Below are 16,147 nucleotides of genomic sequence, written 5' to 3'. Positions count from 1 at the left end.
CAAATTTACCATCAGGTGTAGCAGCAAAGTCTGCTTGTTTGGGAAGATGATGGCTGGAGCCAAAGGGAAGACCCCCCAGATTGGTGCATTATCCCTCAGGGTATCAATTTCACATTTTCAGTTACATTCCCAAAGCCAAATTCAGCCCTGTTTACTGTTCAGCTGCATTTACGTCTGAAACTGGTTCCAAACCTTCTTCATTTCACATGTCCATAGTGAGAACCATTAACAGGGATTCAGACTCTGAGCAAATGACAACTTTCATTAAGTAGACAGGTTTCCAATAGATTCCAGGTTTAATTGAGCAATATTTACAATAGTAGAAAATGCCAATTAGTATATGACAAATGTCAATCCAGCCTTCTGTTCCTCATCACTCAGCAAAATCCTTTGGTTTACAACATTGCAGGAGGACCAGCATCACAGTGATTGATAAGCATAACAGAGCATTGTTTGCAAGCACTACAAAGTTTTGAAGGTGTTTAAAAATTGTAACTTAGTATTTTGCTTTTCCTTGAATATATTTATTTTCATTGCTTATTTTAACAAGTATTTACTCAGGATTTGTGAGTGTTTACTGAGTGAAACAAGAGCAGCAGCAGTTTCTGAAGGAGGGTCCTCTAGGCTGGAATATTGCAGACCATGTTAAAGAGTTCAAGCATTCTTTAAAGAAAATATTTCCAAGAGTGCATGCACAGACCTTTACAAATTGTTACCAACTGTATTTGTTTCTAAACAAGCATTTTTTCCCATTCAGGCCTTTCATTCTGGCTAATCTTTTGCTGAAGCCATTACCAGTGTAGCATTGGGCTTTCTGCCAAGTAGGGAGCATGTCAGGTCATCAGTTCAGGGTGTTTTTCCTCAAGTTGCCATGTTACAGTAGCAGACACAAAGATCTTTCTGCAGACACAAAGATCCTAATTTTGAAGGTATTTATGGAGGTCTGGTGGCATTATAATTCCATTTTATGTACCTATCCGGAAGCCAGGAGAGTATTAAACTGGAGCTAAAGCATTTTGACCAGCCAGGGAGTACTGAGAGCTAGGTATAGAGGCAAACTTTGATAAAACAGAGCAGAAAATTTATTTATCCTTCTCCGGTCCTTCCTAGTTTGAATCCACTGGTACTTTAGCAAGGTGATGATGGAACACTTGTAATTTCCAGGTGTTAAAAAATGTAAGTGATGCACAGAGTTCTGACCTGACACGTGGGTGGGAAGACATTTTCACGTTCCCATCTTTACTTGCTGGCTGAGATCTGATGGTTTTGTATTCTCTTTTAAACACAAACATCCTCAAACAGTTTAGGGGGAAGAAAAAGTAGAAATGTTTTAGTCTTTTAAACCAGTTGCTAATCTTAACGGGAGCATACAGGAAGCCAACTTGAAAAGCCTGTCATGGAATAAAAGGGCACAAAGAGAAATGTGTAGTTGTGACACAAGCGGACCCAAACTTCAGGCTGATGTATTTGTATGTTTTGCAAATCAGTCAAAGAGAAAGCTTGAATTTCATCCTAAATGACTTAAAGTGTCAGTAATACAGAAGTGGGTGATGCCTGGAGCAACCTTGTCTACTGGAAGGTGTCAGTGCCCATGGCAGGGGGATGGAATGAGATGGGCTGTAAGGCTCCTTCTAGCCCAAATCAGTCTGTAATTCTGGGATTCTGTAAGGTGCCAATGGCCAAATAGCAGAAAAGGTGATAAGGTGAAAATTAAAGATGCTGACAGACAGAACAGGAAAAACCAACTATTTGAACACTGGCGTTGTGGGGGCTGGCAAAAATGTTCAAATTATCAGGCCATACACTGGTCTCATGTTGGATGGTCCCAATGAAGTGGGAACCACTGATGGTATTTTGGTTTGATGTTGTATGCAGCTGGGATTTGTTTTTGCTGAAGGATTCACTCTGCTCCACAGTTCTGAAGAGGGAATTAGAAAAGGAAGATACAAGCTGTAAAATGAGAAATAGGGCAGGCTTCTGCCTAAATGGTAACTGAATGATAATGCTGTTGAATGTACTTTTTCTTTAAAGGATAAATGTCACCTTTTATGTCTTGCATTAATACCTAAGTGTGTATATATATATATATATATATATATATATATATATATACATATATATGTTTGTGTATGTATTCTAATGCAACAGTTGAGATTTCTGTAGTATCTGTGATTATCTTCAGAGGGCTATTCTCAAATTAGCTACCCTTTTCCTTGATCCTGATGGTGATTCAGGCAGCTTATTTATGGGCTTGATAGTAGTTACAACTGTTTTTAAATTGTTTTAACTGTTTATTGTAAAATTGCTTTCCTTTTCCAATTTCACCATCCTGAGTTAATGAAATTTAATATTGACTTCTAATGTCCTGCGTTGTGTCATTCATTTCAAAGCAGCATTTAACAGCGGCTCAAATTCCTGAGCTCTTTTTCCCACAGCACAAACAGGTATTTTTCTTGGTTTAGTTCTCTGAATTTTAAAGAAATAAGTACATGGAGTTGTTATTTGTTAGAGCCTGTCTAATCTATTGCTTCTTTTGGTGATTAAACTGTTTCAAATGAGAAATCTGTTGATGCTTAGGGCGATGCTGCAGATTATCTTTCACACAGAGGAATTAGAGATTGCAGCCAAGTTCAGCAATGGGTTGGGATGATGATTCCCACACATCTTCCTTCAGAGGAAACAAATCCCACCTTGTGCTGCTGGTTTTGTTCCATCAGCATCATTCCAGTCACAGAAACTGGAACTGAGGCCCTGTTGCTTTGCAGGGTTGGAAGTGACCACCCAGAGTGCAAGAAAGCAGAAATCAGGGTTTGCATGTAAACCAGAATTACATGTGCGTTTAAAGATGCCTGTGCAGTTTCCATGGAGTCACCAGCCTTTCATGGGAAATCAGTAGCAGAGCAGCAGCATTCAGGGCATGCTCACAGCGTAGCTCCTGCTGGAGTCGCCATCCCATCCGTCTGCTCTTCCATCCAGCTGTTCTCTCCCATCTGCTGGCGATGGAGAAATTATGGCTCCTTCCACAGGAGGGAGAAACCTGTTTAACGATGCTCTGCCAATTAGGGATGCTGGAAAATATGTCGGACCTTTGATATATTATGTATAACCTGATTGTGGACACCAACTAGAAAAGTTGGGAACAATCTGCTATAAGATACCAGGGCTTACTGCTCCAGACTGTGGTTGAAAGTTCCTGAATTTATCTGATTGTGAGCAGATACTGTGTACTTCATTAAAAAAAGAAAAAAAGCAGCAATCTCTGCTCCTTAACATGGCATTTTGTGAGGGTGTTGAATGGATCTGGTTCCTCACAGTTAAATCCTGACTTTGCTGGACCTTGGAGATGGCTGCATTACCATTATGAGTAATTTTCTGCAAGCTTATTAATTGATTGTGAAGGTCAGATATGTCAAATTGTCACATTATCTTGGGTGTAATCGTTATTGCCCTGTAACTCTTTGGAAGTCCAGAGACCCAGAAGGCTCTGCTCAGTGTAACTGAGCAGATTTGTAAGCTTGGATCTAAGTTACTTTCTTTTTCAGGGTCTGAGTAAAAAAGTTGGGGTGTCTTCCTCCATCCTGCAAGGTCTTTGGATCTCCTACAGTACTGAAGGTCTTTCGATGGCTTTGGCATCTCTGAGAAACCTCTACACACCAAACATAAAGGTATTGGAGGAGGAGGGGGAGGGCTGAGGGGTTCAGAATTCACACAAGAAGTTCCAGCAGTGGGCAGTGACCATGCAGACTATTCCGTGGAGCCATGTCCAGTGTCCTAGCCAGGCTGAGGCTGAGCAGCTTGCTGGGTGTTTGTCCTGAGCTGAGGAGAGGCCTTTAGTCAGTTGAGATTCTCTTTACCATTTGGGGTAGTTCATCAACTCTGCTACTTAAACCAGGGATCTCCTTTTAGTTGCAATGAGCATACAGTGAGTTTGTACCTGTGCAAAATGGGATTTTTCCTTCCCAAAGATGTGGAATGCAACAACTGATGTTGGAACTTGACATGTAAAGGGCTCTGGCTTAGATAGGCATGAGCACTGAGGTGACACCAAATCCAACAGTGCTCATGTGCTGGTTCAGGCACTTCTTTTGCAGTGGTAAGATGACTGTGTTGACTTAGGTGAGCCCATCTCTACAGCAGAAGGGATTGCAGACAGAGATACAGGTTTTTTCACATGGAAGGATGTTTATTCCAGGTCCTTCCCACGCAGGCAAGGTGAGTTCAGTGTCTGTCTTCATGTCCTTTCCTTGTCAATCTCCAGCATCAAGTGTTGCCTTTTCCACTTGTGCCAAGTGCGAAGGGAGCTATTCAGTGGGACAGCCAAACCAGCCATAGAGAGGAATCCCATGGGAAGGGTGCTGAATACAGCTCTCTGTAGCTGTGTGTTTTGATTCCCTATCCCCACCATGTCCCCAGCTGCTGCAATGGGGCTGGAGTGACCTTGTTCTAAAACAAAGGACGGCTGCACCCTTCAGACCATTTCCTAGCCACTTGGGAAGTGATTAAACTGCTCCATCTGCATCAAATGGGACCATCTATTGGGCAGATGTTTTTACTCAGCATTTTATGTCCTTTGCTGTTTGCTTGGACATGTGCCAAGGGCCCTGGTTTCTGTTGCGGTGTCGCCCTGATGATCTCCTGTCTCTCCATAAAGCTCAGCCAACAGCTCTCCCTCCCTGTGCAGGTCAGTCGGTTGCTGATTTTAGGAGGTGCAAATGTGAATTACCGGACGGAAGTTCTGAACAACGCCCCCATTTTGTGTGTCCAATCTCACCTGGGATACGCAGAGATGGTGGCTTTGCTCCTGGAGTTTGGGGCCAACGTTGACGCTGCTTCAGAGAGTGGCCTGACCCCGCTGGGCTACGCAGCTGCTGCTGGATTCCTGAGCATTGTGGTGCTGCTGTGCAAGAAACGGGCCAAGGTAAAGAAACCATATCGCTCAAAAGCTGATCTAACCTGTGCCACGTTTGTTCAAGGTTGGGTAGGAGCTGCCAGCAGGACATGGAACACTTTCTAGGGAACATCCTCCAGCAGATGAGGCCAGGAGGCTGCTTTTGGTGTTGTTTTTTCTGCTAAAATGTAGTGGGTTTAAAAGTCCCACACTGACACCAACTCCTGAGAGTCAGTAATTGGTGTCTGGAATTCAGGTCTGAGGTAGGAGCTGCCTAGTGACACTGTGCTGGTGACCTGTATAAGGATGTTCTGGTGAAATCCTTGAACCTCACAAGGTTAAAATGGCAACAGTGCTTTTCCAGCACAAAACATTCTTTAAATACCTCCCTGAGACACATTTTCTAAAAATTTTCATCAGACTTGTCCTAGAAAAATCCCCTTTGTTTAGCTTTGTGATGAGTGTTTGGAGTTTTAATTGTATATAATGAGTCAAGTAGAAATACTTTGTTAAAGAAGAAGATTATACTGATTTTTGAAGTGGAGCCTCCTGGAAACAATTTGTGGTTTCTCTATATCTTTCATTTCAGTTCAAAAGGCAAAATATGGGTTTGTGTAGTTTTGGTATGGATGTCAGGATGACTGAGGGACTGTTGGGTTGTGTTGTCTGTAATAATGTGAGGATGGTATGAAGGAAAGAAGGAATTTTGCTTTTGTTGGATATTTTTAGAGAGTTTAGTGACAGAAGTCCTGCCGCTCATACTTTTCCTTGAATATCCCTAACAGTACTGAGGAAATAGCCCAAAACACAGTTTGGTGTAGTTTGAAGACAGATATTTGAAGAAAATTGCAATACTGATTACTGCAGGAGTTGAGAAAGGAGAAATACTGATATATGATTAATATGAATGTGTTATAATATATGAAATATTTCTCATATGTATTATATAACTGCAGTTTAGGTCAGGCCCTGGCACAGAGCAGCTGTGGCTGCACCATCCCTGGCAGTGTCCAAGGCCAGTTTGGACAGACCTTGGAGCAACCTGGGACAGTGGGAGGTGTCCCTGCCTGTGGCAGTGGAGTGGAATGAGATGGTGTTCAAGGTCCCTTCCAACCCAAACCATTCTGTGATTCTGTGAAAAAATATGTTAATATAATAATTATTTGTTATTTTTCTGATAAATAGTACAGTGCGGAACACAGAAGAGGTTAACCTGAAGGGGAGTGATAACTGACCTGCCTTTCTTGTTTTCTCCAAGTATCCCTGTTGGGATAGTATCTAGAAATCCCAGCTGATGTATTCAGGCATCAAGTGGGAACCATGCCCCATAATACAATCAAATAAGTTCCTCCAGGGCTGTCAAGCACTGTTTCTGATTCCTGCTGATTGTGCCTGCACTGGGTTCACGTTACGGTGTCTGACTGCAGGCTGAGGCACTTCTGGGACTCTCAAAAGAACTGATACCTGGAAAACAAACTGGTTTTCCTTTTGTAGATATTACTAAAGGAGACAATACCAGTGTGTATGATTCCAGTCCACAAGAAAATTTGGATGCTGGACTTCAGGACACAAAGGAAAAGATATTTTGTAGTCTTTAAGTCTGAAGAAAATGTAAGAAACCTAAAAAAAAGTAATGATATCTTTCCCAAAGCAAACATTTGTGGCCAAGATAATGCCAGAGCCTGGGACCTTGCTTTGGAAATGTTTGTTTTCTGGTCATGGAAGCAATAGTTTACCAGAAAAATGTACATTTTGCACATGTGGCATTATTTTGAATTCAGGATTGGAAACTCTGAAGAAGCGAGATGTGTTGCTCATGATTTTAATTGTATTTTGTCATCTCTTTTCAAGGTGGATCATTTGGACAAAAATGGGCAGTGTGCCCTGGTCCACGCTGCTCTCAGGGGACACTTGGAGGTAGCGAAGTTTTTGATCCAGTGCGACTGGAGCATGGCCGGGCAGCAGCAGGGAGTGTTCAAGAAGAGCCACGCAATCCAGCAGGCCCTGATTGCCGCTGCCAGCATGGGCTACACTGAGGTAGGACCTACTCTGCTTCTGCAGGGAGGGAAACTAAGGCTTGGCCCTTTCCTGCCCACTCACCAAAGAACGTCTGGAGGTGGAATCCAGAGTACTCATGTCCTGCTCTTCCTCCCTGTCCTGTCCCAGTGTTTACAGATCCCTTGGCAAACCCTGTGGTCTGGGCAGGCATCCAGGAGAGGAAGCGTAACATGCCTTTAAGATGTCAGAATAAACTTCTGGAATAAACTTCTAAGCAGGGATAAGATGGCTGGACACTTGTTGCCTACACTGCTCCTCCATCATGGGTGGGGAGTGTGGGAGTGTAAGAACATGTAACTTTGGACTGTGTGTCAGGAGAGAGAAGAGACAGAGAGCTTCCTCCTGCCATCCTGACAAAGATTTATGATGGGGAAAATGATGTATAGAATAATTTAGGTTGGAAAAGACCATTAAGGCCATTGAGTCCAACCATTAACCCTGTGCCAACCCACCACTGCCATTAGTCCCCTCCACAGAGCTCCAGCAACTCCTGGCAGCCCTGTTCCTTCTTCTTTCCTTGAGGATGAGTTTATTTCCTACCAAATACCTCCTCTCAGCCTCACATCCTCCAAGAGTTGCATCCACTGCACACACCAGGTCATCTCCAACAGAACAGACACAGTTACAGGGAACTGACTCTACCAAATCTCATCATGTGCTATCATATCAAGACACTTGGATGGTTTTTTTGCTTGTACAGGGAAGCATGTTCAGTGATTAATCTCAGGAAGATTATTTCCTTGGTCTCAGGGTGCCAGGCAGAGACTGTTCCCTTCCCTCTGTATATTCCAAAGCAGCTCATGTGATGGTGTCTGCAGTCCCTGTATAACACATTTGAGTTCATGATCTGACACATCTTTTTGTTTTAGATCGTTTCCTACCTGCTCGATCTTCCAGAAAAAGATGAAGAGGAGGTAGAGAGAGCACAGATCAACAGCTTTGACAGTCTTTGGGGAGAGACAGGTGATTTCTGTAGAAGCTGTAGCTTCCCTTCCCTTCCCTTCCCATCCCATGTCCTGGGTAGCTCTGACATTCCCAGCCTGCCTGTTTCCATCTCTGTTGTCCCACACCTCTGCCTTCAAAAATGCCAAAAGCTGGACTAACCAGACATCCAGGAGTTTCTCAGTCAGAGAGGGGTTTCTAAGTAACTGGGACTATTGGGAATTTGGATTTGTGATTGACAAATCACACACAAACTGGGAAGCCATCTCAAAGGAATATGCACTTACACACTAAAATTAGTAGTAGGTAAGATGGGAAAATGTGTAAAAATGAGCCAACCACCAAACTGAGAAGCCTTTTGTGCACATGAAACAAGTCAGTAAGTTCATATGAAACTCAAGACTTTCATATAACTATTACTATTACTATTACTATTTTCCCAAAAGTAAATAGAGAGTTTAAATAAATTTGGAAAGAAATGCAGGTTTCCACCTAAAAATAGCAGTTTGCTCTGAAATTTGAATATTGGCTTGTCTGGGTTTTGACACTTGTTGCTCATATCTCATCTTCCACAGAGCAGAGCCGAGTGCCTGGCTCGATGGTATCAGCCTGATATCATCCAAATGGCAGTGCCAAGTGACATCATAAGTTTAGGAATTGCTGACAGCACACTATAAGCCAACTCCAGATGGAGTATTTCCCCCTGGGACAAAACTAACATCAGAACCCGGCAGAAAAGTGTCTGAGTCACTTATGCTATCTCCATCAGAGTTGGAGGTGCAGAAAACATCTCTATCAAACTGTTTGTCTTGCTGCCAGGCCATGAAACAGACACTCGTGCTGGATAGGGGCAGTTTAATGATTCCTTCTCCAGGTAAAGTTGTTTTTTCTACAAGAAAACACAGCAGCAGAAGCAGAATACGCTGTTGCAGGTCCCTGGTGTAGGAGGCCATAATTTGACATTGCTCACTGACGGAGATGGGCACATCCAGACTTGAACCCAGTCTCAGGCTGTGTTTGAGCTGTTTTGAGAAACACAGCAGTTGTTGTATGGTGTTTATGCCAAGACTTGGTTATTGCATGGTGAGTAGTCCTTCTGGCACATCCTCATGGAAAAGCTGCAAAATGTACAAAAATTCCTGTTTACCAGTGCAAGATCCTGGTTGCTGCTCCTTGGCTGGGCTCCATGAACTTGCCTTGGTTGTGCTGGGCCGTGGGAGCTCTCCAGCAGATAGCAGAACTTCAAACCAGCCCATTTTCATCCTCCTTAGTTCCTCCTGGAGGAACAAGGTCTGGCTGCTCAATAGCAGAGGAGCTTCCCTTGAGCTGGAGCTGCAAAGGACAGGCTGGAGCCGTGTACCCACCAGTTCCTTGGACCCCGAGGAAAGCAGAAAGATGTGTCACTGCAGGCAGAAGGGATTGCAAGAGAAAGTGGAGAAATTGTGAATCAAATTATCCTGTTTCGGTAAAGTCTTCTCCAAAGAACATTTCTTAACAAACACCAGACACTGGAGTGATTTATGTTTTCATTGTTGCAAACATAAGTAATTTTGATGTAAAATACCTCAAATTAACCTGCAGCATTGCAAGTGGAGGCAGGTTTAGAAGTAGAACCCAGCAGTCCTGCATGCCCATCCTTCTGCCTCCTTCTATATTTGTAGCTTACATTTAAAACCCACATGGATCTGATTATAGATTTTGCAGAATGTTCTGCTTGTGGCAGCAAAGTGATTTTTCTTTTAACTCTTGTTGTCTCTCAACCCCAAGAGAAGAAAATTCAGCCATAATATGGAAGAGAATTGGGAATTAATTAAATCCCCCAACATTAACAGTGTTGCAGTTGGAAACCCATCAACACCTTGTAATCAGCCAACCCACAGAAATGTACTGCAAAGAAAAAACAAGCGACATCAGTCAGAAATAGACTCCCACCTTCTGCTCCAACTCCTACCAGAAGCAGCAGAGCGTGGAGCCAGTGGAGCTGTGTTGAAGTGCACAGAAAGTTAGGGAGAGGGAGGAACCAGAAAGTCTAAAATTAATGCTGAAATAAGTCACTGGCAGGTCCTGAACTTGGAACTATTTTCAGATTGAATACGTGTTCTCTAACTCAACCACACCTCTGAGTTAACAGAGCACATTTTGTCAGAGAAGGAACTCTCAGATGTTGCTTCTACCCACCTGTAATATCATGAGCATATGAAAATGAGAGATATTTTTGGGTTTGCACAAAGATCCTGGCTGGTAGGATCAGCCCTGGCCAGAAACAAAGCCCAGAAATAGTGTTTTTCTTGGAAAACAGGTGAACAAATCCATCCTATTTTGCTTTCCAGTTGCTTCCCTGGTTTCAAAGATCTACAGGCTAAAGTGGGATATGGAAAATAGAAGTTGTTTATCTGGATCTCACTGCTCTGTGCTTGTTTGGACAAAAGAAAGCCGCAAATGTGACTGACATCAGTGGCTGGCGGGGTCTGTCAGTACCTCCTGCTTGATCCCCCACTTGCTCCCTTGTAGTCCTGGTGGGCTGAGGCAATGACAGGTTGCAGAAGGTCTTGTCATGTGCCTGAAGACCTGTATTTTCTCTGGATATTGTCCCCCTACTCAGATACATTTGGCCTCACAGCCTATGGCTTTGGCAGTGGGGAAAAGAGTAACAGATTCATGATTGCATTTCTTTGCAGCTAAACCTGAACTTCAGTCACATTTGAACCTCAGACACCCCTTGAACCTCAGTCACAAATGCCTTTAGATTATTTTATACTTATTGGGGTTCTCATCCCATTTCAGTGTGACTTGCAGAAAACCATCAAACAACCTTATTCCATGACATTATGTAAACTTTTCATGGAAGAGTTGACCTTTGAGGGAACTAAAATGACAAGAGTTGAAAGTGTACCAATCCAGCCCATTTTCTTTGTTCATTTTGCCTGCCATGAGACAAGTTTGGCATTTCAGGCCCCATCACTTTGGTATCCAGCAGAAAGACCCGTTTCCAGATAGGAGAACACTCCACTGAGCATGTGGCTCTTCCCCTGACTGCTTTCCTCTCTCGTGTAGCTCTGACGGCGGCGGCGGGGCGCGGGAAGCTGGAGGTGTGCAGGCTGCTCCTGGAGCAGGGAGCCGCAGTGGCGCAGCCCAACCGCCGCGGAGTTGTCCCGCTCTTCAGCGCCGTCAGACAGGGCCACTGGCAGGTCAGTGGGGTCCTCACACCCTGGGGTGGCTGGAGATGGTGGGTCAGGCCATCCCTTCTGTCTTGCTGGAATAGGCGTGGAAAAAACAAGCCCCAGCTCTTTTGGGGAATGGCCAGAGCAAAAAGAAGTGTTACTGATGCTTCTATCACCCCAAGCTCTGGCTGGCTACAGACAGCTTTGCTTAAGTCCCTTGTTATCATAGAATCATGGAATGGTTTGGGTTGGAAGACATCTTAAGAGACCATCGAATTCCATCCCCCTGCCATGGGCAGGGATACCTTCTACTATCCCAGATTTCTCCCATCCAGAGTGGCCTTGAACAGTTCCAGGGAATGGGATTCTCATATATATATATATATATATATATATCCCTTCCTTTTAATAATCCTTAATAATCCATTCAGCAATCCCAGAGAGCACCTTGCCTGGAGGGGTGGGAGTTTTTAGAATGTGGGGTCTGCTCTGCTCTTCCTTGGCTCTGGCATCTTCTTGGCTGTGTCTGCACGTGTAATCTGGGTCCTGGCATTGTGTGTTGCAGATCGTGGATCTCCTGCTCACGCACGGGGCTGACGTGAACATGGCAGACAAGCAGGGCCGCACACCGCTGATGATGGCCGCGTCCGAGGGACACCTGGGCACAGTGGAGTTTCTGCTTGCACAAGGTTAGAGCTCGTGTTGGGGACCAGCTGTGGTACATCCCACCACACCAGCTCCAGCTCAGCTGGAGTTTGTGATATCAGGGTGTGGATTGTAATCCCACAGCTGGGAGAGCACCATGTCCAGCTCATTGGACAGCAAGGCTGGAATAGTCATAGCCTTAATCTTGGCTGTCTGTTTTGTTGTCTGCTTGGTGCTCTTAGACTCAAAACCACCCATCTGAGTTAACAAATAACCACAGATCCTTTGAGCAGTGGGTTAAGAATGTGCCCTTGAACCACACTGAAAAATTTTCCCCTTAGACAGAAATGAACACAGGATGTGGCTGAACTGTTGGCACCGCTGCAGAAGGGCAGCAAGGCGAGACTGGGGACACGTGGTGACGCTTCCATTTTTAGCTCTCTTATTGTTGCCCACATTTTTGACACCAGCACCAGCAGGATGATAAGGCCCCAGAACAGAACAGGCAAGGATTTGGTAAACTTGCTGAAAATAAATCAGAATTATTTTGAAGATAAGCCTCCTCTGCACCCACAGCCTCCTCTGTGCTCAGTCATTTCAGTGATGACTCTCCTTCAGTGACAGTTGCTCAGCCAGCAGGAACATGGGCCAGTTTTGCTCATTCCTGCTGTACCTGATTGAGATGAGTTAGAACAATTTGCTGCTGGTGAGAACACCATCAGTTCTTATTGCTGCAGTTCCTCAGAGACTTCTTTGCCTTTTATTTTGGACAAATAGCCAATGTTGGTTTGGTTGGATATTTAATTTTTGGGTTTTTTTTTAGAGAAAGCATTTAATTGTTGTGTTTTTATTTGATATTTTTATTCCAGGAAAGATCCCTCTTTGGGAAGGGATATTTTCTTCATCTTGTAACTGCCTGTGTCTGACCTTTTAGCCGAAAAGTGAGACACTTGAATATTTTACGTAATAGTTGTTAAGAACATTTTTTCAATTTAAATTGACAAGAACAGGTTTCTTATTGCCCATCTGTCTGTCCTGAGCCACAGCCAGTGGGATCCTTGCTGCTCAGTGCTGTAACCTGCACAGGGATGTGACAAAGATCAGTTTGAGCTTCTTAGGAATTGATTAAATTAATTCTTTTCTGGTCTTCTGTAATTTTTTAATCTCAAATTAGCACTCTCCATCTTTGAGATGAAACGTGTCCCCTTTTGTAGCTTGACTAATAAATCTGTGTTAAAAAACTTAAAATAAGGGTTTGGGTATTTTTCCCAGACCTGTGAGCTGTACATGCTGCTTGAGACTAACTCGTTCAGAGGAGGCTGAAAATACCAGATAAGTTGATCTGGGCAGTGAGATCACCAGCAAATGCACCTAATGTTTCTCTGGCTCTTTGGATACTGAGAGCAAAAAAAGTCAAAAATAAGAAAATTTTTACCTTAAAAGGTCCATTCTCTAAATAGCTTAATAAACTCCACTGCATACACTGTAACACATGGTCCTAAAAAGTTAACTGAAGCCTGAGCAGAGTACAGTGATATATGGTGCATTTAATTAAAATGGAATTGACAATCCTGTTCAATGTTTGATTAAAACCAAAGTGTGTGAATCACAAGCCATAAGCATTAGTTAATGTGTTGCAAAGCAAATCTCATTTGACTGTACTTGATTAACACAGTCACTGTTTGTAAACACATTTTATTAGCAAAGTTGCAGTCAGCAATCTATTTGAAACCCAGAATTTTGGGGTTACCTGTGGCTGAGCACCCAGAAATAATGTGTGTGTGAACAGAGAATTAAACTTCCTGGTAATAGCTCTGCCAAAGCTGGTATTTTCACAGATCTGCATGACACAAAGCAAAATAATTCCTCATGCTCATTCCATTTGGCAGGAGTTCGATTCTGAATCTCATTTTCCTGTAAAAATCAATCCCTTGATGTTTTTCTACCTGAGCATCATGCCTTGGGGGGTCACCCTGCCTGCCTGGGCACTGCAGCTTTGGGTGCATCCTCTCTTCAGAACACATCCCACATCCTGGCCACTCCCTGCAGTTTTTAGATGCTCCAAATGTCAATCTTTTCTTTTTGACTTGACCTGGCTCATAGTGCCTTCTGGATAATTAAATCACCAGACTAGATGGAACAAGAATTTTTTTATGATTAGAGTGGTGAGGCCCTGGCACAGACTGCCCAGAGAAGCTGTGACTGTCTCATTCCTGGCAATGTCCAAGGCCGGGTTGGACAGGGCTTGGAGCACCCTGGTGTAGTGGAAGGTGTTCCTTCCCATGGCAGGAGGTGGGACTGGATGGTATTTAAAGTCCATTTCAACCCAAGCCATTCCATAAGAAACTCCTGAAGTCAATTTTTTTTTTAGGGAGGGAGCAGCCCAGCCCTTCCCAGAAGCAAATTGGGCTTACCCAGATTAAATCCTTCCTGCTGGAGGATAGATCAGTCCCATGAGATCACCTTAAGCCACTTGCCCTCAAAACCTTTTGTTTGTTTTCCTGTCTGACTGCCTCAATGCTAAATAGGTCAGAGAGGCCTGAAGGATGTAGGATACCTTTGGAGTCAAGCAGAGGCTGTATTGGGAGCCAGAGCTGTCTCTGGAGCTGACTGTTTCCACGGAGGTTATGCCCAGCCTGCCTTCAAGCCAGCCTCTTGGCATTACTGTTGTTTGCTTGCTTAGACCTTCAGCTGGCACTGCTGCTGGAGTCTGTCCATGTCACCCTGTGGTATGGTCTCTCCCACTGGATGGGAAATGAGTGGGAAATTTGAAGAATGACATGGCTTTCCAGGCTTCCCTCCTATTGCAGGAGCTTTCTCACCTGCTCCAGAAGAGTTAAGAGGGAAAACACAAGAGAAGATGTTGATGCTTTGAATGCAAGAAAGTAACTGGTTCGAGTAAGCAGGAATTAAATGAGGCTTCATCCTGAGCAAAATTTGGGCTTGGGTCAGCTCAGGATCATCTAGAGGGGCTTTCCCACAGCTTCAGAATGTGAAGGTTCCTGGGTGCAGTGTGGGCAATATGAGAAAAGACTGACAATGTGTTGAGGAGCTGGAGTGTGTCCAAAGAAGAGAGCAGAGGTGGGGAAGGGTCTGGAGCACAGTAAGTGGCTGAGGGAGCTGGGAAGGGGGCTCAGCCTGGAGAAAAGGAGGCTTAGTGGGGACATTCTGGCTCTGCACAAATCCCTGACAGGAGCGGGCAGCCAGATGGAGGTCAGACTCTGCTCCCAAAGAACAAGGGACTAGAGGAAAGAGTCTCAAGTTGCTCTAGGGGAGCTTTAGGGGAGAGATAATTATTTCACTGAAAGGGTTGTTCAGTGCTGACAGAGGCTGCTGAGGGCAGTTGTGGAGTCCCCATCCCTGGAGGGATTTAAAGGATTAAAAGACGTGGCACTTGGAGACACGGTTAGTGGAGGGCTTGGCAGTGCTGAGGGAGCAGTTGGATTCAATGATATTACAGGTCTTTTCCAACCTAGATGAGTGTGATTCTACATTGTCATCCCTGAGCCTGTATCTCACAGCCCATGTCCCACCTTGGCATTCCTGATTGCCTGAGATGCTGTTTGCCTCCTCCCCCACTGACATTCCACACTGTGTTGAAAGCTCTGACTGGAGGTTTCTGAACACACCCGGAGCAAACATTTCTGTGCTGTACTCCCTCACAAATAGGTTGTGCCAGCAGGGAGAACTTAGTCTGCTCTCAGCTAAGCAACCTGTGTAGACCAGGGATGTGTCAGCTGGGATGAACAGGAACGTTTAGGAAATTCACATCACTCCCACGTTTGGTGGACATTCTAGAGGCAGGGAATCTCATGCTGGGAGGCTTAGAGTTTGCCTCCAGGAGAAGAGCACTGCAGCATCAATTCATCCCAGCTGCTGGAAGGAGTATCCCTCCTGCTGCAGCTGCAGCTCCTCGGAGGAGCAAAGCTGATACAGATCATCTCTGCACACTCCAGAGCCAGAGCCATCGCCCTGCCATGGCAACAGGAGTTTTCTTCATGCCATGAGGAGGAGTGTTCACTTAAAGCTGCTGTTCAGCTCTCATATCCATATCCATATGCCGTGTGGAGCAGTACTGACCCGTTGGTATGGCAGCACCATTTCCTCGTCCAAGAAAATGTCAAGTCCCCCTCTCCTTGGCTTACGGTTGGCAGTAGTGTATCCCACAATGTTGTATTTATACTGGGTAATGTTCAGGGAGAGGTACTGCTGGAAATTGTGTGCTTTTGGGTAAAGGGGAGGGAAGTGAAGAAGGGAAAATACATGCTTTTTTAGAAGAACTGAGCTGAATTGACTTAATTTCCCATGGTGACCTGCCAAAACAGCAGAATGGTCTTAATCTCTGACTCACACAGGCTGGAATCTTGTTGGATTAAGTAAAAAAAAAAAAAGTAGTTAAAAAGATGATATCTCAGATGAGGGAAGTCAAATCCACCATGCTGCTCAGATGTTT

The 16,147-nt window shown here is 44.3% G+C and overlaps 1 protein-coding gene across 18 annotated transcripts in view; it reads left to right on the top strand.

Moving 5' to 3' along the window:
- The window catches only part of TANC2 (tetratricopeptide repeat, ankyrin repeat and coiled-coil containing 2), a 159,720-nt gene that overhangs the window by 127,399 nt on the left and 16,174 nt on the right, over nt 1-16,147 (top strand). For all 18 annotated transcript variants that reach the window (XM_086864250.1, XM_086864244.1, XM_086864254.1 and 15 more), the window contains 6 exons: nt 3,543-3,665; nt 4,682-4,918; nt 6,740-6,925; nt 7,816-7,909; nt 10,943-11,076; nt 11,615-11,738. In XM_086864250.1, the coding sequence (XP_086720376.1) occupies nt 3,543-3,665; nt 4,682-4,918; nt 6,740-6,925; nt 7,816-7,909; nt 10,943-11,076; nt 11,615-11,738 (898 nt within the window). The remainder of the gene's footprint in view (nt 1-3,542; nt 3,666-4,681; nt 4,919-6,739; nt 6,926-7,815; nt 7,910-10,942; nt 11,077-11,614; nt 11,739-16,147) is intronic.

Source organism: Cyanistes caeruleus, chromosome 27 (genome assembly GCF_971803275.1).
Source record: "Cyanistes caeruleus chromosome 27, bCyaCae1.hap1.1, whole genome shotgun sequence".
Taxonomy (NCBI): domain Eukaryota; kingdom Metazoa; phylum Chordata; class Aves; order Passeriformes; family Paridae; genus Cyanistes; species Cyanistes caeruleus.
This window is presented reverse-complemented; position numbering and strand designations above follow the sequence as displayed.